Source organism: Malaclemys terrapin, chromosome 2 (assembly GCF_027887155.1).
Source record: "Malaclemys terrapin pileata isolate rMalTer1 chromosome 2, rMalTer1.hap1, whole genome shotgun sequence".
Lineage (NCBI taxonomy): Eukaryota > Metazoa > Chordata > Testudines > Emydidae > Malaclemys > Malaclemys terrapin.
In genome coordinates, this window is record NC_071506.1 from 149,621,333 (window position 1) to 149,645,728 (window position 24,396).

At 38.7% G+C, this 24,396-nt stretch overlaps 1 protein-coding gene across 3 annotated transcripts in view; it reads left to right on the top strand.

Moving 5' to 3' along the window:
• CDH18 (cadherin 18) overlaps positions 1 to 24,396 on the top strand; it is a 922,085-nt gene that overhangs the window by 892,076 nt on the left and 5,613 nt on the right. For all 3 annotated transcript variants that reach the window (XM_054020313.1, XM_054020314.1, XM_054020315.1), the window contains one exon: positions 5,799 to 5,916. In XM_054020313.1, the coding sequence (XP_053876288.1) occupies positions 5,799 to 5,916 (118 nt within the window). The remainder of the gene's footprint in view (positions 1 to 5,798; positions 5,917 to 24,396) is intronic.

Below are 24,396 nucleotides of genomic sequence, written 5' to 3' on the forward strand. Positions count from 1 at the left end.
TACATTAAATATGCATGATTTCCACATTAACATTTACATACAATTACCATGCTTATCGCTAATTTCTACATCTCTTTCTCTCATCCTTTCCCTCTGTCTAACTCCCTTCCCCTTGAGGACACTACAGATGAAGCAAAATCTCCAGTCTATGCCTAGGAAGGGAAAATAAGATGTGACTGGCTTTTCTAAGAAAAACACCCCACCACAATACAACTAGGCCTCATCCCTAGTTTTCTTCTCCACTGTGCACCATGTACTCATCTCCACACACAATCACTTCTTTCTTCTCATAGCAGAATGAATAGATTTGCCTCCCACAAAATCAGTACCTCCCACAAAAATAAATTCTGACCCCTCCCAAAATCAATTTTCTCCACAAAACAGAATTAAAAAAAAATCATTTAGGGAAATCAATAATTTTGACATGAAATTCTGCTGGGTGGGCTGATAGGGAGCCAAGATCCTGGAAGCCCTGAGAGCCGCAGCAGAGTTGGGAACCTTAGAGCTTGAAGCAAGCGCTTTCAGGCGCCTGTCTTCCCTTCAGCCTTTCTGGCAGACTTTGGAAGAGTTGGGTGGGTGAGCTGGCAGGAAACCAGGCAAGTGTCTGACGGAAACCTATCTGGCTGTCAGGATTCCATCAGATCCCTTGCTGGGTTCTGTTTGACCTTTGTTGAAATCAAACCTTCTCAAAATATTTCAATGTTGAGAAATCTGCATTCTCCAATGGAAAACTGTTCCACCAGAGAATTTCTAACCAGTTCTACTTATAAAGTCAATCACATAGTAGGGCAGATTCTCAGCTGCAGAGGAGTTCTACAATTCAAGCGGGGGGACACAATGACATCCTAAGAGCTGCTTTATTTTACGCTAGTTGCCCAGAGTCCTAAGAGGCTGTACCAGCAGTCAGGGATTCCCCAGGCCATACCTTTTTGGCCCAGCCATTCCTCCTGCCTGAGCAGCTAGGATGAGAGTGCAGGTAGCCCAACAGCAGCCCTAAGCTGTCTAAGGTTTTCCTTACAAAGTGATAATCCTCCAGTGTCCAGTTAAGCAGAATAAAGCAGATTTAACATACTGGATTTATTTTGTTTTGAATTCCATAAACCTGTGGGAATTTTTTACTGGGCATTTTTAGGTAAAGGTTTGGGGATAAGTTTGAGGTGAGGGAAATAACATCAACACTGATTTTCACAGTCTTTCCCTCTGCTTCTCCCTCCCTTCCCAAGAGCACAATTTATTTTGTTTTTAATTCAATAAAACCTAACGTTAGAAAGGAATTATTTCAATGAACCCCAAAAGGATCTCCCTCTCAAAACACTTGTGAGGAGAAATCCATTTGAACATTCTGCTCATGACTTTCCTAGTCTGGCATTCACCCTGCTTAGGAGATACATTCTGTATCCCACAGGAACTGCTGACTGATGCACAATTAATATTGCTTGAGACACAGGACCAAATTCAAATCCATCATAAGCAAGTGCAATTCCCCTTGAAGTCAATTAGAGTTGTGCCAGGTTATGCCAGGATAGAATTTGACCATCAGACAGAAAGACTTTTATTCATACGTGTTTCCATCTGTAAAATAAAATCCTCTTCTATGGTGTATTTCTTATTAAACAAATCAAAAGCTATTTCAAGCATGCTATTTATTAAGGAGGGGAAAGTAGAATATAATGTAGATCTGGGTGGTATTCAGAGTTGAAGGTCCTTGTATTCTGGAACTATTCAGACTCCAATTATGGATATTATCCAGATCCGATAAATGATAGCAATACTTGTATCTGAAATGTGTGGTAAAGTTTGAGAAGCTGATTAAATGTCTAGCAGGAAGAACAAGGCTCATATACGTGAGAAATCCCTCCATCCATATATTTATACTTCATTTCTCACTAGAGAAGGACAGAAATTCCATTTTCCAAAAGATTTGGCTTCATTACAAATAGGAAAGGGAAACAATTATTTCAAAATTCACCACGAAGGAATTTTTTTAAATGTTTCGCGTAAATTTTGAGGTTTTTTTTTAATTTTGTTCTATACAATATATAACATCCTAAAATATGATACAAATGAAGCAAAAATATTTCATTCTCAAATATTGAAATAGGACATTTTGACATTGTTGCACCTTCCCCTCCCTCCTGCCCAGTATTTTTCTACAACAAAATATCGCCCCAATATCATGAAGCATTCCATTGTAATATGGCTCCAGCAAAATTTCTCCAAGTTTTACTCATCATCATAGTATCTTACTGAATAGTTTGAACAAGAAATTTTTTCTATGTATTTTTTCATGATGATCAGTTGGATTTTGTGATGGTGTTGTACTATAATTTCTAACTTATTCACATAGTTAGTGACTGTTGTGTTGCCTCTGGCTACCACCTCACCGGGTGCTGTGAGTTCTAACATCCAAATGAAACCAACACTATTCACTGGCAAGGTGCACCTAGTGTCATAGGTATAACCTGATGAGATGCAAATCTACTTAATCATTGACAAAGAACTTTTGCTGAATTACTTTATTCAATTAGGTGGTATTCTGGTATTAAAAAATACTGTCTTCTTCTTCTTCCTCCTTTCTGGTCATCTTTTCCCTGAAAAGTTAGTCGGAGCAAGTCTTCTGTCACTTCGATGGAGCGATGCCAATTTACATCAATTGACTGTCTGGCCTTCTGTGTGTTTACTTTAGTCAGCCCTGGTAAAGTGCAAGTGATAAGATTTAAAAAGCCTTTTGATTATAAAATGGTTAGATCTTAATTTAGATCTTAAGGTGCTGCTCATATTTTTCCCAATTTATGAGCAAAAAACCTAGATGGCCTGGTGATCACCTGTGGCCTTAAATTTTATGGCTCTATGATGCTAATTCTCCATGAATTTTCTGTGACTTCTCACCATATACATTTGGAAGCCTAGAATTCAGCAAATATAAATTGCTAAAAGATCAGATGCCCTGCAACGCGTTGAAACTATCTGGTAATTGAGCAAAATTTCAGATTCAGAGAACTGCATAAATGCCTTAAATGTATTCTGCATACTTTATATAATATTTACTAATGAAAAGGGAATTTCCGTTAGCATGCAGAGCACAGCGAGAGAGCTGCCTTCATCTGGCTGGGAGAACAGTAGTGAAATCATCTTGTTTGATATTCCTGATACATATATATTCTATAGCTTGTTGGAAAGGTAAATTTTATCAAAAAAAGGAAAACTGAAAAATGTCAGAAAACAAAAATTGTTCTGGTTTATTTTTCTTACTGAAACTCAATATTTTCTGTGGAATGAAGGCATGTTTCATGAAGAAAATTTGTTTGGTCAAAAATCCATTATTCTGTTGAAAAACAATTTGAACAAAAAATTTCAACCAGCCCCAATGTACACACTTCATACATGGAAAAAGTGTTTCCACATTGTCTGTTTTAAATTGACTATAGACTCTCTGTTATATGGCTTAAAGTAGAGAAAATGTGGATTTTCACATGCAAAAATAGGAGAATATAGCTAGGGTATTTTCTTGAGATTTAAAGTGTTGCTAAAGACACCGTACCAATACTTCTGTGCCACTGCGGCCTTGAGATAGTGTATTGAAAAATTGTGGCATGCATCTGAAACAAGATCCTGTAAAATCATTGGCCTGAAATGTTAGATAAATGATATAGGTACATTTTTACACATTTGGATAGTAAGATTTTCCTTGCATAAACCACAGTATGTTTTTTCATGAAAAAATGGAACAAAAATGCATGTATTTCAGTATTGTTAAAGATCATTTATTTCTAATAGTGGAGTGGTGACTCAAAAGTTCTTTATTTTCCACCCCTTTGTATCTCTAAAAGTCCTCTATTATTGTAAGAATGTATAACTGTCAAATAAAAGCCTGAAGAACACTGATTTTATCTCGACTAAACAGAAATGCTGGCTTTCCATGGCATATACCTGCTCCTTCAGGATGAGGTCTTCAAATTGCAACCAAAGGCTACTTACTCAGGGATGCATTTCAATGGAAGGCACATGCATTTGAGGGAAAAATTTAGTCCAGTCCTCCATACCGAGTGTAGTCACATAGAGCTACCTATATGAGTAAAGGCAGCAGGATTGAGCCCTAAGATTATTCTATTAGTAATAACATAGCTTGTCAAAGGAAAGTGTACAATCTATGACAAAATAAAGTATCTTTGCTAATAAACAACCAAGTTTTTGGAACTATTACTTAATGAAACACACTTTTGTTTTCTAAGGCCTTAAATCTAAATTTTAACTAGCAACTAAAGAAAAATATGCCAAAAGAAATTCAGTAGTCCCAAAAAACTGACCTACTTGATATTGAAAATATTCCCCAAGTATCTCTAAACATTAAAAACTAAATATCTGAATTTAGGCTGATCAGATGAGGCTTTTCTATCCTCCTTTCATTACGCAAGGCCATTTCAATTACAGGTATGCCTCTTGGGGTTTACCATCTTTTCAAAATGTAATGTAGAGCAATTAGCTGCTCCCCAAAGTTTTAACAAGGGCTGTATAGTATGAGACTGCTTAGCTTGCTGCAGACTTCAAGATTATAGATGATCTGAGATGTAATTTGATTGCTTACAATCTGGCAAATAATTTATTGTGGCTCCCTTTAAAAAATCAAATCTTCCCCCCAGCTCCTAATAAAATATAATAATCAGAAAATATTGTTTGCCTTCTTATCTGCTTCAGGCTCAGACTTCACTGATTATAAAATAACTGGTGTATTATATTAGCTTTAAAAATATAATTTCTTTGTTTTGCTTTGCCACTCCTGTATAAGTGGACATTGAGACATGCCTGTGTACTTCAGCTTTTAATACAGACAGCACCCCTAACAGCCCTAAAAGTTCAGTGTGGATGAGTCTACAAACAGTTGGACACTTATCCGTCTACAAAACTAAGCAGGAAATCTCATGAGAAAATGTATTTCCCTCCCTGATTTCTGTCATTTCTGTGCAGCAATTTATTCAGTCTTATCCAGAAATACTCTAAGAATAGTCTTTCTTTTACACTATTTTGGCACTTGAATTTCCAGTCCCACCAAGAAAATGAAAGTGAAAGGTGAAAAATATTCAGTCAAACATTGCAAAAGCCTAGTAACGTTTTGGTTTGAATTCAGTTTGAAAAATCAGTAGGGATTTGGGTTGTAGGAATCTTATCCTTCAAACCTGGCTCTCCTAATCATGGTGTCTCATTTCATCTCATATTACTCTGGGGTAAGACAAACTAAAACGGGTTATGGATGCTGCTCTTCATCTTCTGCTCTCTTACAATTTGGTACTGAGTCCTAAAAGGGGATTTAAACAGAGTGCTGGTGTTGAGTGTCTGTCACTCTGATTTAACAATTGTTTTCCCTAAGCATTGTTAGAGTGGAAAAAGTGTCAAGTGCTTTTGCATTTTATTAGTAGGGACAACACACAGAGGATGCTATATATTGGAGACATTTGTCTAATCAGTGTCTGGTCTCTCAGAAAACAGGTGTTTATGGAAAACTGTAATTCTGGAAATCCCCAGTATGCAGTCTTGATGATAAGGAAAATCTTTGTAGCAAGGTCCTGACCCATATTAAAATATTGTAAAGTATGGATGCTTTTAGCTTGCTCCACAGTCTGAGTCCTAAAATATTTCATTTGAGAGAAATCAAGCTAATGGGCCAGTAGTTTCATGGGTTGAATTTGGCTGCAGCCAAGTAGAAAATTAAAATAAGTTAAGCTTAAAGATTGTGCTGAGGTCAGGTAATATTTGGGTCAAGTTGAAATTTCAACACATTTACTATTACATTTTTATTTCAGGTCATTCAGACTATCAGTGCCACTGACAAAGATAACTCTGCAAATGGGCCAAGATTCCATTATTCTCTTGATGAAGGCCTTTCTTTGAATCCCAACTTTACCCTAAGGGACAATGAAGGTAAATCAAAGACATTAATCTATAAGAAGTGGGACTCTGTTTTGTCTGGGATGTCTCATTGAACAAAGCAATTGTGCTCTGTTTCTGCACAATTCTTCTCAGGAGGTGAAAACTATATTCTATCAATGTTCTACTGGCTGATTCCAAGGACACCATATTTGTACACATTGCATTGTGAACTATGAATAACCAGTACTATGTTTCAAAAATAGTCTTTTAGAAAATGCTATTCCATTTTTATATTCTGTTCTATTTTATAACCAGCATGTACGCTTTATAGTCTTTTAATCCACTCATGGTTTTTTTTAAATATGAGTTTGAGAAAAGCGTTTGCAGTCTCAGTGCACTTCCTAGTTGATTATGATAAAGCCACCACCACTACACCAGTATGAATTGTCACTATGGCTAGCATTCTTACAAGAGAAACCAAGTACTGAAGGAAAATGAACTCCCTCTCAGTCCTAGAGGTCTGTATACCAAAGGAGGGCCTCCGGCACTGCCCTGGGAACTATATGACTGCACTATTCTGCTACAGAGCTGTGACTAAATGGTGCACTCTAGCCCTTTGCCAACTTGGAGCTTTCATTCTGTTCAGATCATGATGGAGCATTGTATTCAGGGATGGGAGATCTACCTCTGAAATGAATGCAGAGTATACTTGTGTGCCTTTATATTTTGAACGTTGAAGGGAGATTCAAATAAATTCACCAAGTGTTTGAATGTTTTCACGTTTGGGATCACAGCTGCACTCATTTCAATGCACAGAGCTTTAGATATTTGCATATTCTTGAATGGATATATTTAGATCTCTGGATCTTGATATATTATTAAACCTTTGGAGCATTTGAACAAATTGTATGCTCTAAACCATACACTTATCTGGCCACCAGCAAAATATCAATGTTCTAAGGATTAAGGGCCATAATGTGACTTGGACTACATATTCACACATACGGATGTGAGGGAGAGTAAGAATTTCCCTTACTTCCATGTGCAAGCTATCCAGACTTTGGGTGCAGTTGAACTGGAGTAAGCGATTGCTGCTGGCCTACTATACCCCTTGGAGCATATGAGTGTGAAATATGGACACCTGGAGTGGAGCATTGTACTCCATTGTGCTCCACCACCGCCAACTACAGCTGATATATGGTGTGTCATAATTCGCTTTTGGTATAGGACAACAGCAAATGACTACCCCTCTAGAGCAGGGAAAAGTAGAGGGGGAAATTGTGCCTCCAAAGGCTGTCCATGAAGCACAATGCCTCCTTGGTTTGTGCAATTTATATAGCACCCCTTCTTCAGAGCTGTGCTGTTAGGCACAATCTAGCCCTGAAATGTCAGTGGAAAACATATACAGTGTATGTGTAATATGCAGTTTTCAAACACTTGAAACTTTGGTATTTCTAAACCATTTTTTTCAGACTTGGCTGAAGACACACCCCATGCACATGACAACTTTGAACTTTTCAAACAAAATCATTTCTAAGCTATGCATGCGCAAAAGGAAGATCAGAACAATTTAATAAATGGGTTTTGTTTTAGGACTGGATACATTTATAATGGCTGAATATTTGGGGATTGTTTAGCTTACAAAAAAATATCAGTGTTGGGCTGAGAACAAGCTTGAGGAAAATCAATTCTGCAAAATTCAGCTCTGGATTTAAGGCCCAATAAACTACTGCATTAATTCCATTTTACACCATTTGACATCAGTGGGACTACACTGATTTAAAACTGAAGCTATGCAGTGGTGCTTTAGCCCACCCTGGATTTTAATCTCTGCTTTCAAAACTCTGGGTGTTTGGAGCCAGGATTTTGGCACGGAGATAAGGAGGAGGTCTTGAAATTTAAAAGTGGAGTTGGGTTTGGATTCCTAAATCTAGAAGGGGAGCCAGGTGCTGATACTCCTGCTTATGTTGAGTAATATCATACTTCTCAAGTAGATTCATTGAAGTTGATTGAGTGTCCTCATGAAATAAGTACTATTCAGTGTGAACAAGGGTATCAGAATCAGACCCAGAAGGATCAGAGAATACTACCACCAGCAAAATTGTACAGTATGTACACACAAATACAACAAAGAAAAACAAAATATTGCTACACTGAAGAAAATCACATAAATTTTTAGTTAATCATTTAATCCTGCAATTCTAGAAAGCAATGAAAAATGCCTTTTCAATTATTTGGGAGTTGGTCCTGTATAGGGCTATTTGAAAGTTTTCTGCTGCAAATGTTTTTTGATTGAAAACTAGGTTTACAAGAAAATGATTTTTTTTCTTTTTCCTTTTTTTTCTTTTTGCAAAATATACTACTTTCTGAGGAAAAGTTTGACTTTTTGTCCAAAAAATTGAATTACCCCCCGCACTTCCCCCCCTCACCCAAAAAATATTTTGTTTTTCGGTAGAAAACAGAAAGTTTTCAATTTGGAAGACCTATTGTGGTGCCTCATGGGACTTGTAGTTTGGTTCCTTCATGCCCACATTCTACTCTATGCCTTCAGGGTCCCCAACCAGAGTGCATGACTCAAAATTCACACAACCAGGGACTCCTGTTCTTCATACGCGGGCTCAGCAAGAGAGGAGACAAAAGTACATCATGGTAGATATAGTCCAGCCTGGGAGCCTGGCTGATGGAGAAGGGGGAGCACATGAGTTACAACTCCCATGAAGCTGTGCAGTGGCATTTCTGAGTCAAAACATTTGGGTTTCATCTGAAAGTTTTCTGCTGAAAATTTTTGGTTTATAAACTTTTGCCAAAAAGTCAAAATTTTCTGTGGGGGAAAAAAAATTCTGAGCTGCTCTAGTCTTCTTTAGTCTTCCCACTTTGTTCTGTATAATGTTGCTAGCACTGGGCATTATGGAATCTATTTGAAAAAATATTCTGGTTAGTATTTTGTTTTTGTTTTTTAATTTATCAGTAATGTCTTAACTTGGCAGTTATTACTTAGTCTAGCATAGTTACTATCATTTTTTTGCAATACAGTTGCCTGTTCACCCAGTTCAAAATCTGCTTGTTTAGTCTGCCAGTGTGAATCTGCTCTTTATTATGAATTCTGTGCCCGCCCAAATGGTCCCTTTTCCCACTAATGTGTTGTTGATTAGCATGCTTAATTCCCTTTATATTTTTTAACCTTATCCTTTCCTCATGAATTCTAGCATAAAGAGAACCTTTCATATGGATCTTCCCAACCTATATGGAAGGTGGTCAGTCAGATACCCTAATTTCTCTGTGCTTCAATTCCTTTATGGATTTCAGGATCTGTGCCTGGGAAGGGAAAGGGGTCAGTGACAAGAAGGACATGCCCTGTTCCCCAAAGACAGCAGCAGAGAAGACAGCAGCATGAATGCATTCTATATAAACTGTTCCTCGAGTCTTTTCCTGCTGGGGAAGGCCCCTTACAGGAGTTTTCACAGTTAGAGACACCCAAGGAAGTCTTTGCTGCAGGACCACACTGTCAGGGAGCCAAAAAGAGGGGAGATGAACCTCTTCAGAATGCAGAGCTGGTTGACAAAATTTAATTTTTCAAAACATCAACAACATTTTTTTTCTTTGCAAAAAGCTCACACAGTTTCTCAACCAGTTTGCAGAATGCTTGACATTTTTGTGGGGAGGGGGAGGAAAGATTTCAATGAAAATGTTTGTGAATGTTTTTCAGTCAGCTCTGTCTACTTCAAGCTGTGGTGAAAACCCAAGACTTCTGTACAGATATATAGGTTGGTATGGACATAGCCACACACATGCATACAGAGTCTGTCTGTCTGTCTCTACGTGTGTGTGTATGTGTGTATATATACACAGAGAGAGAGAGGATTAGATTGATAGATCACTTCCTCTCTATTTTGGTTCATGCTGTAACCTGCAAGCAGAAGTTATACTGCCCTTGAGACACTTGGGAGAGACTGTAACCTCTAGAGGGAACTTCACTCAGGTTTCAGGGAACTTTTAAGATTTTCAAGCTCTTTGAAACACAACTTTTTCTCTCACAAGATTTACAAATCCTACAGGTTGCCCCAATGACTGTGATAAATCCCCTGCAATGTAATTATTTGTATCACAGAATGTACATGTTCAGCCATCTGTGCCAATATAATTTGTAAATTTCCCAAGCTTTAACCCACTGAGACTGGTGACTTCTGAAAGTCTGAAATTGGGCTTAACACCCAGAAAATGTTCAACTCCGACAAGGTAAAGATAGTCTCATGCACTAATTATCATTGAGGATCAATATTGAAGACAAGTTTGAAGATTTTCCAGTGAGCCATTTTTGAGTTATGTGTGGGGGGAAAGTTGCATGCCTTTTCTATAGCTACAGCTTGTTTGCTATTGTTTCTTCAACAAGATATTTTAACAGCAACGCGGGAGAGGAGCTGCCTCCAGATAAATAATGCTTAGGTGGCCCCCATTACCGTACTACCTGAGCACCTCACAATTTGTAATGTATTTGCCCTTACCAGACCTCTGTGAGGTAGGGAAATATCATTTATTCCCATTTTAGAAATGAGGAACTGAGGCACAGAGAAACCAAGTTATTTATGTGTTGCTCCACTTTGTGTTGCAACGCCTCAGTGATTTAGGGGCCGAAGTCCCATTGACTTTCAATGAGTCTTAATGCAAGTCTACACTATAATAGATTTCTGGCACAGCTGCAGCTAGCCTGGGTCATCTGACTCAGGCTCGTGGGGCTTGGGCTGCGGGACTGAAAATTACAGTGTAGACATTTGGGCTTGGGCTGGAGCCTGGACTCTGAAACCCTGTAAAGGGGGTGAGTCTCAGAGCCCAGCCTCCAGACTGAGTCTGAAGGTCTGTATTGCTATTTTTAGTCCTGAAATCCGAGCCCCTTGAGCCCAAGTCAATTGACCTGGGCTCTGAAGCTCAGTATCTTGGGGAGGGGGAGGGATTGTGCAGTGTAGACATACCCATAGGATCCTAACTTCCGAAGTAACTTTTTAAGATAAGACTTAGACTCCTAAGTCAGTTAGGCATTGTAACACTAAGTGAACAAATGCCTAAGTATCTTTAAAATTCTGGGCCTAACAGAACTGGGTTCTCAAGTTCCAGGCTAAAGCTCTATCCACTGGGCCATCCTTTTCCAATAATAATTTAATGTTGTTCTGATGATTACTGAGCTTATATCTGTATCATTATTCCAGGGATTGTGCTCACTTGTCGTCCAATGTTGAGTAGGCTGCAAAGTCACGTAATGCTGGGATCAAGGCTGGGATCAGCACATACCAGGCAAAGGAAAGAAAAGGTTCCAGGGGCACCTCCTCATGCTGGTGTTGCTGATATCAAACAGCTTTGTTTTCTCCCAGATATAGAAATCTACCTGAATTTTCAAAATTAATTCTGTAAGAGCACGCATTAATGTTACTAGAAGATGTAACACACAAACACACACACACACACACACACACACATATGTTTACTGCTCTGGTAGCAGTAATACTTAGTGAATTGGTGCAAGAGAAATAGATGTTATTTTTAGTAGAATAGCACAGGAAGAAATCACTACTTTACGGTAGAGCTGGATGGAAAACCCAAAAGCTAGCACAACTTATAGAACTATTACAAATACTCGCTGCATATTTCATGAAATCTGGACCTTTAAAGAACATATTTTTTTCTGAATTAGCAGGAAGGGAGAAAATATAAAGATATCTGGGAAAGGAGAACAGCATTAGCACTAATGGTGATAACTGTAAGACTGAGCCCCAGAGCACGAGCGGCATCAACAGGGAATATACTGTCTTGCTCAGATATTATCACACAACTGAAAAACATAAATAAAGAGGAAATCTGCTGCAAGTGCAAAAGGGGGCAGAAGGGATGGTAACTTATGAGCCATGCAGAGAGTTTAGAGAAGGAATGTATCAGATATCAGGAGTTTTCCCATGGTGAGCGGGAGAGAACTCATCCAGCTAAACACTCCTCAAAGCTGTGAAGCGGCAGACCAGCCCCGTGACAGTACTTTTGAAACTAACCAGAAAGAAATGTTTTTCCCAGTGTTATCAGTGAAGAAATGAAATGGAAATGCCTAAGAATATAATCCTACGTAAACAAATTAAGACTCAGAAATTGAAAGCTTGGACACCAGAGGGGACTGTGACTGAGATGGATGCAGGTTGCTTGAGCTCTACAGCAGCCAGTGGGGAATCTCCAAATATCGTCTCCTAAAACTCACCATCCAACCCAGAGAAATATTGCTTCCAACTACGGAAGCCCCCAAGACGCCCTTTAGTTCTGCATCTTCCTCTCTGAATCCAAAAACACAGGGGGAAAAAAACTGAAGAGATCTGCCTCCCCACTTCTACAAACAGAAACATGCCTCAGCCTGAGGCAGCACAACTGGGTCACAGATACTGTTGACATTAAATTTACAGTTTCCACCCTACAGACCACCATGACTGAGATTCAGAGTGTGCTACAAGCTCAATCCAGACAGATGGGTGAAGCACAACACAGAATTTCTGAAGTGGAAAATTATTTCGAAGAGAACAAATTACAGGTTATGAAGAACTGTCATGATATCAAGACTGTTAAGACCAAGCTAATTGATCTAGAAAGCCACTCACAATGATGTTACATGAGGATTGTGTTTTTTCCAAAAGGACTAGAGAAAGGCAAACCCTCTGAATTTGTCCTTAAACTGCTAACTGAGTTGTTGGATCTTCTGGTTTTGGCATAGAATGGGCACAATGAGCTCTTGCTCCTTAGCTAGCTCCAGGAAAAAAGCCTAGACTATTGATTGTGCAGTTCCTGAAGTTTACGACTAAGGAACTTATACTGCAGAAATCCAGGGGGGGGGGAAAGGAGCTGTATGGGGAGAAACAGCAATTAAAATACAGCTCTTTCGAAATTATACCTGTGATGTGGTTGCAATGAGTGCAGCTTTTAAGCAAGCAAAACAGTTGGCTCTTGGAGATCTGATATGGCCCCTCTAAAGAGGTTGATGTGTACTCATAGATATTGATATGTTAGTTTCTTTTCTTTTCCCTTTTTCTCTCTCATTGGAGCTGAAGAGTTGAAAGGTTAGCTTCAATTTACTTCCTGTTGCCTTAACTCGTCCAAAAAGAGGATCAATGTAAAATCAATAATTTGATCAGTAATTATATATATTTTTATAATAGCTTTATTAGATGGTGCTTTCCTATTTACTAATGTGTCTAGATTCTGTTGCTAGCAGACAATTACTATAGTTGTAATGTTTGGGCCCCAGGGGTTGAGAGAATCTCAAAATTTCACCTGATCCGACCACTTCCTCTGGTTGTCAAGTATGTATTTTTGGACAGTTTAAACAAATTCTTCTTTTGGATTGTATGGTACTTATGTGTATTTTTCTCTCCCATATCTTTTTGTTTAATTTTGTTTATTTGCTTATTTAATTCCTCTTTCTGCTTCCTTCTCATCACCCTTCCATGCTGGGAATTTCCTTCCCACTCCTGTAGAATATGTACTGTGAATTGACACCCTATGCCTAGATTATATAGCTTTTGCTGCTAAGATTTGAAAGAACTGTATGCTACTTAGGAACATTTGCAATTTCTTATTTATTCAGAAAACCACTTTATATTTTATCCACTACATTTTGACAATGATGGCTCTAATAATTTAAAGCATCTCCTGGAATATAAAGGGATTTAATAACCCCATTGAAAGAAAAAAAAGTAATTCAGTACTGAAAAAAGAGAACGTTGACATTGCTATGCTCCAGGAGATGCGTCTGACAGAACTTGAAGTTTATAAACTGAAGAGAGATTGGGTAGGTCTCTCAGTTTCTAGTTGCTTTAATTCTAAAGCGAAGGGTGTTGCTATACTAATACATAAAAAGTTGAATGTTAATATTTTGATCACTGGGTCTGACAATGAGGGTGGATTTACTGTCCTTAAGATGGAAATTGGCAGATTTATAATCATTTTTTGTAATCTCTACAGGCCAAACCTGGATGATCCCAATTTTTTTCATAAATGTGTTATGAGTATAAATGCCATGGGGCCACCATAGTATTATTATAGCTGGAGATTTTAACAAAATTCTAGATCCAATCCTTGATAAATGTTCTCCATTTCCATATAAAAAACATGCATGGCTGACTTAGGATGACAAAATGTGTGGAGATTGGGTATTCCTACAGCCAGAGCCTATAGGTTTTGAGTGTTTTTTTGTTTTGTTTTGTTTCCTGCAGCTCATTCAACACATGTAAGACTGGACTATTTCTTACTTTCACAAAACTTGACCAATTCTATCACAGATTGTGGCACTGATACTATTACTGTATCTGACCATGTCTTTTAGGTCCCCATGGTATGTACCCCCCAACTAAAATGTGGAGATTAAACACATCTCTGCTGTTTGATACATCATTTGTTAACTGTATCCAGCAGGAGTTAGAATTTTTTTAATACAAATGCCCCACTGCTTCATAAGCTGCCACACTTTGGGAAGCCTTTAAAGCCTTCATCAGAGGCCATGTCATCTCTTACGCCGCCTTTAAAAAGAAATTAAGATAACATAGAATTGATGCCCTTTCAAAGGAAATTAAGGCCTTGGATGTAGACTGCATCTGCCCCCTTCCCAGAGCAACTCAGAACTCTCATTCATCTGAAATACGAAATCAACAAATTTCTGTCCCAAAAGGCTGTTTGCTTTCTTCTGTTTGAAGCAAAACTGCTGGGAATCTGGCAAGAAAGCTAGCAAGCTATTGGCATATAGATTTAAGCAAAAGGCTAACAAAATTAAAATGGCTGTTATTCATGATAGTAGCAATAAATTATATAAAACACAGTCAGATATTAATGAAGAATTTCAATAGTTTTATTCAAAACTATATTTAGCTGCAGACAGAATCAGCAAAGATGCCCTAGCTGGCTTTTCTAGTGTATTGTCTCTTCCACGTATCTCTAATTATCAAAAGCAACTTTTAGCTGCTCCTCTAGAAATAACTGAACTAATGCCAGCTGTAAAAGAAATGAAGGTTGCAAAGATTCCTGGTGCCGCTGGGTTCCCAACTGAATTTTACAAAAAAGTTCTGTGTAACTTTAACACTCAGATTATTGAACATGTTCAATGAGGCCAAGAATGAGCAAACTCTCCTGCCTACTCTAAGAGCTGTTGTAATTTCAGATATTTCTAAACCTGGGAAAGACCTTTGGTCTATGTAGAAATCACAGGCCAATTTCTTTAATAAATTGTGATGCTAAGATTTCAGTCAAAGCTCTTGCTATGCGATTGGACGAAGTTCTTTCACGTGTTATACACATAAATCAGGTAGGCTTCCTTCATAATAGACATGGCTCAGATAATTTGTGTCATCTGATTGATATTATTGCTGCTTCAAGAGATACTAAGGTACCCTTAGCTCTTGTTTATTTTGATGCCAAGAAAGATCTTTAACCACATAGCCTGTGACTGTCTTTTTCATGTGTTAGCAAAATTTGGATTTAGTAACCAATTTATTGCTTAGATTAAACTTTTGTACTCTAACCCGACTTCCAGGAAAGTGACCAAAGGTATTATTTCTGCCCCATTTCTGTTACAGAGAGGAATGAGGCAGGGCTGCCCCTTTGTCCTCTTCTGTTTGATTTAACTCTAAAAGTTGTAGCCATTGCTATCTGAGCAAATCAATATATTTATTATATCAAGGTGGGGGAATAACAGAGTACAACATTATGCTCTATACGGATGATGCTCTTGTATTTGTATCTAAGCATAAAGTTACCATTCCTAACCTTCTAACCACTGTTAAAAAGTTTGGACACCTCTCAGGATATAAAATTAATTGGAGTAAATCAGAAAGCTTGGGCATTAATAATTATGTTCACAAAGGCCTTTTCTTAAATCAGAACTGTCAGTGGCAGTTGTTTTATATAAAATATTTAGGAATACTGATTATACAAATACAAAATATTAAAGACATTCCTAAGATATAGAGAGAACCAACAATTGCCCATTTGGGGAGATGGGACTCCTTAACCCCTCAGATTGTGGGGTAAAATTAATATACTGAAAATGAATATCCTTCCCAGAATTTGTATCTTCTGAGGGATCTCCCTAATTCTATTCCTCAAACTTATTTTAAGAAATTCAATAATATTTTCAGAATGTTCCTTTAGGGTGCAGGTAAGAAACCATGACTGGTTCTGAACAGCTCCCCCTATCTCTGGGAGGGTTTGGCTTTCCCAACTTTGAAAATTATGAGCTCTCCTTTTTGTTAAGCCAGGCATCTTTGGGGCTGTTAGATATGGCTGCACAAAGTGTTCAGTCTTCTATGATTCTATGATTGTATGAGAATTGGTATATCCGCTCCCCATTTCAGACACTGTAGGATTGAATTATTATGGATTTGAAGACTCCAGAGTTTCCACAATAACAGCTGTGAAGCAAGCTTAGTCAAACTTGGCTAGAAAGTTCTTCTTCCACGCATTCTTCCATAAAGAAGCGGTCCCATACAGCAGTCTTATTTTTTAAATCAGTGGCAAAACCTTGACTGGGGTGGATGGGATGGTGACGGGAATTATGACTGTTTCATAACTAATAGGCCAGGGATCAGCAATCTTTGGCACTCGGTGCATCAGGGAAATCTGCTGCTGGGCCGGGCCAGTTTGTTTACCTGCAGCATCCGCAGGTTCAGCCGATTGCAGCTCCCACTGGCCGCGGTTTGCCGTTCCAGGCCAATGGGGGCTGCGGGAAACTGCGTGGGCCGAGGGATGTGCTGGCCACCACTTCCCGCAACCCCCATTGGCCTGGAATGGTGAACCGCGGCCAGTGGGAGCTACGATCGGCCGAACCTGCAGACGCTGCAGGTAAACAAACCAACCCAGCCCAGCAGCAGATTTCCCTGATGGGCCGCATGCCAAAGGTTGCCGATCCCTGTAATAGGCAATGAAAAATTTAAACTATTTGTAGATTTTCGGCAACAATTTGGCTTGCCCTGCCCCTGAGCATGGAAACATCTCCCATTAAAGCATTTACTAATGAACGTGTTTGGACTGGATGCATTGGGAGCTCCAGCAACTCCAGAATTTTAATTATTTTGGAGGAAACTTCCTGGATTTACTTGGCCAGTAGTATTCTTTTATAATTTTCTGACCCAAAAAACTCTGACAAAGATTGATAATTGGAGAGCTGCTTGGAAGAGAGATTTGGATACACAACTATCTGTGACCCAATGGAATACAATTGTATCTAATGTTAAAAAAAATAAACATATAGACCTGAGACTATCTCTTATTCACCGAAAAACATTTTTTTGGATATAGTGGTCCCCACATAGGTAAATCATAATGGGCCTCATAAATGCTGATTGATGTAGGAAATGTAACTCTGTTGGTAGATTGGTGCATATGTTTTGGGCGTGCCCCTGTATCAAGGATTTCTGGTATGAGGTCAGTCGAAAGACCAATTCGATATTTGATGCTAAGTTGGAGCTCTCTTCTTTAAGTTTCATTCTTGGATATATTTCTGATACCTGGAGATTACCTGGTAACAAAGTGGTGTGGTTCTAATGTCAGTTTTGGTCACTAAAAAATTAATCGTGAAAAAATTGAAAAGTTGATCTTCACCAAATATGTATGCCTGGGTCAGTGATATGGCTGACCTTTCAGCTAACCAATGACTGGCATTCTTCAGAAAGGAAGTGCCAAAAAATACGGAGCAATTTGAGCTGACTTTTTAGAGGTCTATGATTAATGTATCAGAGGGGCAGCCATCTTAGTCTGGATCTGTAAAAAGCAACGAAGTGTCCTGTGGCAAGTCATAGACTAACAGATGTATTGGAGCATAAGTTTTCATGGGTGAATACCCACTTCATCAGACGCATGTAATGGAAATTTCCAGAGGCAGGTATAAATATAAAGGGAGGATTTTGGTGTTCACACCTCAACTGCTAGAAGAGGGCCTCACCCTCCATGATTGAACTAACCTCGTTATCTCCAGACTGATTCTTGCCTGCATATTTATACCTGCCTCTGGAAATTTCCATTACATGCGTTTGACGAAGTGGGTATTCACCCACGAAAGCTTATGCTCCAATACATTTGTTAGTCTATAAGGTGCCACAGGACTCTTTGTTGCTTTTTATGATTAATGTAGACTCTGACAATAAATATGTTGCTTCCCCTTGATTCCCTTTATTCTCACCCTCTTTATTTACTTGCTGTATTATATTGAATCTAATATTTTGGTATATTTGTTGTATTTGTAAATATTAATGAAAAAATATAAAATATATATTAAAAAAAGAAATTGGCAGCTATCAATTTAGGAATATTACCAAAGCAAACATTGTCTCTTTGATAATTTTGTTTATTTTTAATTAGTTACAATATCTCAGAGAACTTCTAAAAGTTCAGCTGCTGACATGAGCAGAACTGAGTAACAAATTAAAATATGCCTAAAGCAACAAATGGATTTTTCTTTTATTTTTTTACTTCCATTTCTCTTGTGCCTGCCTGTAGTGTATAATGTGTCAATAGAGTCCTCAAATTGTGAATAATAAATAAATTAGTAGTCTACAAAGTGCTCCTGCTTTCGCCTTCACCAGAATAGCACCAGATCTCAGCTTCTTTGATATTTTTCCTATTCCTGCATTGCCTTTCTCAGGTCGGGAACAAAGTATAATAAGTCAGAGATGAACAGGCATTTTGGAAAGAAAGAGGAATGTGATAATGGCCTTGAGTGCAGGATAGTCTGGATTCATAGTCTACAATTCCAAAGTATAAAGAAAGATTGCTTAGAGGTGTGTGGAATATTCCACACTGAACCTCATACCCCCTTGAGCAGAGTCTTGGGTTCCAGCTTTCATGTATTTGCAAAGCATAGCCCGTGTGTATAAAAGTTCAGTAATTATGAACTTTGGTTATTTGCACAGCTAGGAACCTGACAAATCTCCCTCCCTCTCTAAGTTAGCCTCTTAGCAGCCAACCCTCTTACCCCCAGCAAGCCTTGGGATCCAACTTCTGACTTTAGATCTTTTCAGGAAGGAAGGGTGCAGCTTTGTAAAGGAGTCAAGGGCCTTATTGGAATTTACAGAGTATATTTTGTTATGGAACAAGTATAGATAGGTCATTGAACATGAACCATCTAGCCTATTTACAAAGGCTGGTTCACTTCTGGCCCTGATGAACCAACCTGTAACTGCTTCTGTTCCTATATATCTGCCTTCTTACCTATCTGCCTATGTCTCTTTTCCTTTGTCAGAAGAAACTCTCTCTGTTATTTCCCCCATAACCCTTACATGGATCACTAGCATCTTTCTTTGTACCCCACTGTCTTTGGCCTTCTACATTTGTGGGAATTTTCTGTTTGATGTTAAGTTTTTCCACTTATAAGTTACACAGTCCATAATTTCCCTCCCGATGCTTCTCCAACTTCTCTTCTTCCCTCAGAAAAGTCACCAAATGTAAATATAAAAAGTATAGGACGAAAAGTCATGGAGCAAATGTTTGGCTGAACTTTTATACATTTATTTACTTTATTTCTATTTAGTCACTAGACTGAGATGCTGGACACCAGCTCTGCTACTATCACTGACCTGCTGGGTGATCTTGGGCAAGTCACTTCACCTTCCTGTGCTCAGTTTCCCCACATGGGGTAATGATACTGACCTCCTTTGTAAAGCACTTTGAGATCCACCGTAGAAAAGCACTATATAACAGCTAGGTATTACTTTTATCAAGGTTTCCCCCATAGTAATAATGTACATACTGATACCCCTGGACCCTCTATTACATCACCACAACACATACCTACAACCTCCTTTGCTTGTATTTATACCTGTAAACCTCCACTGGGAGAAAACAATATTTATTTTTTATACACATGGCTCTCATTTTGCTTACTATTATAGAGATCTTAGACACATTCTAGCTAGGGTTTTGTCTACTTATTTCATACCATAAGTACTTTTAGAAAGATATAAAGTACCCAAATAACCAAGATCAAGGGCGTTTCTAAATTAGAGACCTTGGCTCTAAAAGCTTTTGTGTTTAAAACCATGCCTCTTGATGTTTACTATCTTTTTTTAAAAGAGTTAAAAATGAAAAACTGTTTAAAATGTTGTTGCATTTCATTCTTCCAACTCTTTGGTGTTTACAAATTTATTTTATACAGTATAAAAATGTCAGCTTCTCATTTGGGGGGGGGAGCGGGTTAAACTTCATTCTTTAAACATTTCTTCACTCTAGCATTACATCTGCCAACTTCGTCCATGACTTTTTTATTTCATCTTCTCTCAACCTTGCCTATTTTTTTTTCTTTTGACATCTGTGTGCTTTTTCAGTTTGGATTTTCATCTTCACAATAGATTTTCCCCTGTCTGCAGTTATCTGCTGTATTTCATATCAGACCTCATGTTTCAATGTTCTTTCCTTCACAGCTTTGCCAATAAGCTTCCATGCTTAAATTCTTTCATCATTGCTAGGTTGCTACTCATGTTTTTTGTGTGACTTTAAATCCTTTCTGCTCAGGATGGTTCACTTTTTGCTCTTGTATTAGGTCTCTGGTTTTTTTTTGTTTGTTTGTTTTCCTTAACAGACTGATTTTTGTCACTGCTGCTTTAGCTGCATGCAGCGGATCACTCACTCTAGGTTAGATTTATGTTGGGGAAGAAAGGAGGAGGTTATGCTTTCCTGCCCAGATTTAAAGACTGGGCCTCTTTTGGATATCATCCCAGACAGATTTACATGAGCAAATACTGTAGGAACTTCTTAGTCTGTCTAAATTTACACAGAGTAACTGACTTATATGTTGGGGCCTGTAGACACCATCGCAACAGAATAATAACGAATCACAAATAGAAGTAAAGGGCCATCATCGGTATTCCTAATATCACTTGCTACTACATTTTTGATTAGCTGTAGAAGATCTGAGGATAACTTGTATTGGGATGAGCGTCATGACTGATGCAACTGTTGATGCTCAGTTGATGGATATGGTGTTACTTGTCACCAAAATGGAATTGCACTATAAGCTTTAGTCCTTAAACGTATTCTTGATATTTTTACTTTATTACATTGTCTAGATAAGTTTGTGGTGGTGTTTTCTCAACCCATTTTTTTACAACTTGAAATCAAACCCTCCCTAGGATTGACCATTCTATTCTAAAATTGCTTTGTCTTTGTGTATATAACACTACATCCTGAGATGTGCTGAGTACCTGCAACTCCCATTGACTTCATTGCAATTCCAGGAGCCCAGTGCCAGTCAGGATTTGGCACTTTTTTAAAAGTCATGTTGCAGATTAAAATAATTGCCTACATTTTGGTTATTCTGTTTCATCAGAAGAAAATTTTGGTTGATAGAATGCAATTCAGTTGGATTTTTAAGGCCTGATATTGCATTCTGGAAGATACAAGTTCTTAAAATGTCAAATTTGTTGGCTCTTCTGTACAATGAGCCTCCTTCACATATTGCAAATCTAGCTCTGGAGTGGTTTGCAGTTTTGCACTACAAAACACATGGGGTGAAATCCTGGCATCATTGAAGTTAATGGGAATTTTGCCATATTAAATAAAACATTGTTGTATAACATTGTACTTTTGGGTATGAAAATTACTAAGAATCTTGTTCTTGGTGTCAAGGTCAGAATAAGTTAACTCAAATTATCCCAGATATGGGCTGAGTTATTAGATCAACAATGACAATGTGTGAAGTCCTGTCCCCACTGAAGTCAATGGCAATTTTGGGAACTGAAGTCAATGGGAACTCAGTCCATATCTCTGTTTCTGCTCCTTTAAAATATACCTTCTTTACATCCTTTACCAATCCATTTTGTCTGATCATTGTGTCCCTTCCCTATGGCATAGTTGCACTGGATAGCCACACCACATTTACACAATTACATACATCATAGCCTAATTCCTGTCTCGTGTTCACCCAACTAAGCCCTGCTGAACCTGCTTTGAGGAAAGAAAAAACAAAACAAAACAAAACAAAAAAACACTTTGCCTTCGCCAATCTGGTGGCAAGGGGAAAAATCTCCCCCCATCCCCCCTCCCCCCCCCCCCTGAGAAAGGAGCAACTAGTGCAATGCCCACAGCAGAACCTGACAAAACCTGGTATTTTACCACTTTCATGGGGGGCAGGATGGGTGCTGTTCTGCTGGTCTAGGTAAAAGAGGGCTTTTTCTGCACCAGCATGGATCTATATAGTCCCCCTTCTCTTATGGTCACCTCTGGATGACGGGTCAGAAACTCCTTGCTGCCCTGGTCTGCCCCTGCTGTCAAAAGTCACTCCTTTGCTTTCTAGTCCTTAAAGGGGGCACACTTTTTTTCCAACAAGCCAGACAACAGACCCCATTGTTTAATGAGTGGTGAGGTCAATATTATGGTCTTTTGTAGCCAATGCAGCATCAGGATAGCCATCACCCCATCCGTATGCTAGAATAAAAGAACTGAGATTGTTTGTGAAAAAACATTTCATTAAATGTAAAATGTCCTGTAAAACCTGTGAACTTGATAAACATCTTTCCATGGCATAGTCTGTGAATAGAATCCGCAGGTCGGTACTCTCACCCTGCTCTGGGGAAGAGGTCTCTGAATATAATAAATGTAATCTGAATCCTAGTGACATCTAATTTTATCTTTTCAATCAAGTGACACAATTGTAACTCAAAATGAGGGGAGCTGCAAAATAAGGTGGAAATAGCATGTACTTCAATGATGAAACAGTGAATATTAGTCGAGAGATCTTGATTTTCTTTATAAAATGTCATAGCTGCAGAGTCTTAGTAAGGCTACTTCCCAGACAATGCATGGAAAAACTAAAATGTTATCCGCTTATTTGGAGATGTCTTAAAACAAATATTTTTGTATTGCATACACTTTTAGGTGTATTTTGGAATAAGGTCTGTGTCACAAAATCAAAAGCAGCTGTACAGATTCGCTGTATTTCTTGTGTAGTATTTCTGTTGGGGTTTTCTTGCAAGACTATTTGACACCCTTTTAATGATTGCTGAGGGGTTTTCATTTATTTTATTTTAAATGTGCTGCAACACCCTAGCGCCTCAATAACGGAGGGGAGAGATTGTATCATAAATATTATTTCCACACTCTCAGGCTGTTTTGTAGGAACATGCTATCAATGGGTGTTAATGACTTAAAAGAATGATCTATTTGTGTTTTGATACGTGGGGCCTGATCATGGATTTGTGCGCAAAAAAGCAGGCAGGCAGCGTACCACCAAAAGAGTGAGAGGAAGTCTGCTGGGCAGCCAGCCCAGAGCATAACCCACAGAAGTGCACCTTGATCTTTAAGTGCAGAAGGAGACTTAAGAGGCAGTTTTATATATTGCAACCAGTGAAAATGAGGGAGAGAAGATAAATGTATTTAGCTAAGTCATCCAAGAAAGCACCAATAAGCACAGTGAATAGGCCACTGGACTGGGACTTGGGAAACACATTCAGTTTCTGGCTCAGTCACAGACTTGCTGTGTGACCTTGGGTACATCAATTAATCTGCCCTTTGCCTCAGTTCCCCACATGTAAAAACGGGATGATATCTAACCTCACAGGGTGTTGAGAATGAAATCCATTAATGATTGCCAAGCATTCCAGTGCCATGGTGATGGGGGTCACATAAGTAGATTGATCTTGCTGCAGGCATGGGTGAAATGTTAGGATAGAGAGACAGATGAGATCAATGTTTAAAATGATGGCACAAAGAGCTTGATAGAGAAAGGGCTGGGATTTTGAATCAAAACCAAGTAAGTAGTCCCTACCCAACCTAGCCATACTCATGACCCCTCCCCACCATGGAAAACAACCAGCCCTGGGGGCTGGAACATGCCATTCTATCTATATTCCTGCACCTGTATCCATTTTTCAGTGACATCTACCTAGTTCTCTTGGTGTGCCCCTTTCCCAAAGCATTGTTAGCAGAGTCTTGAAGCATCACTAAGCTAACCCAACTGTTCAGGCCTTTTAACAGGACTCTTGACAATGTGTATGTGCTTTCCTGCTTCAATTTCCTCCACTCCTCAGGAAAATTCATACTTTCCTCAGTTCATCCTAGTTGGATGGACTTCAGCACATGCCATAATCTTGGTCAGTTGGTCTTTCTTAGCATTCTTCAGCACTCATTGGGCTTCTGAACCCATATAATGATTATGTTTGCTTCAGTATGTCCTGTGTACAGCAGCTCAACACCTAAACAAAAATATTCCAATCAGAAAGAGTCAGGCAGTGAGCAGACTTTAATAGTGATGTGAAAGCCACTTCCAAAAAGAACTGCCCCAACACACGTGTGTGCAAGATCTTCCTGCCTATAGAGTTGGTTAAACAAAGCTTGTGAGGATATCTATCTAAAAGTATCATGTGGTGACTCCCAGTAATATTACAAAATCATCCCACTGTTTTCTCCTCCCTGCGCTTAATCACTCCACTCTTACAGAGATACATCTGCATGGTCATATGTATCCACCTAATTGCATCACACATACATGATGACCCATCTCCTTGGCTCTGCCAGTGATACCAGACTCATCAG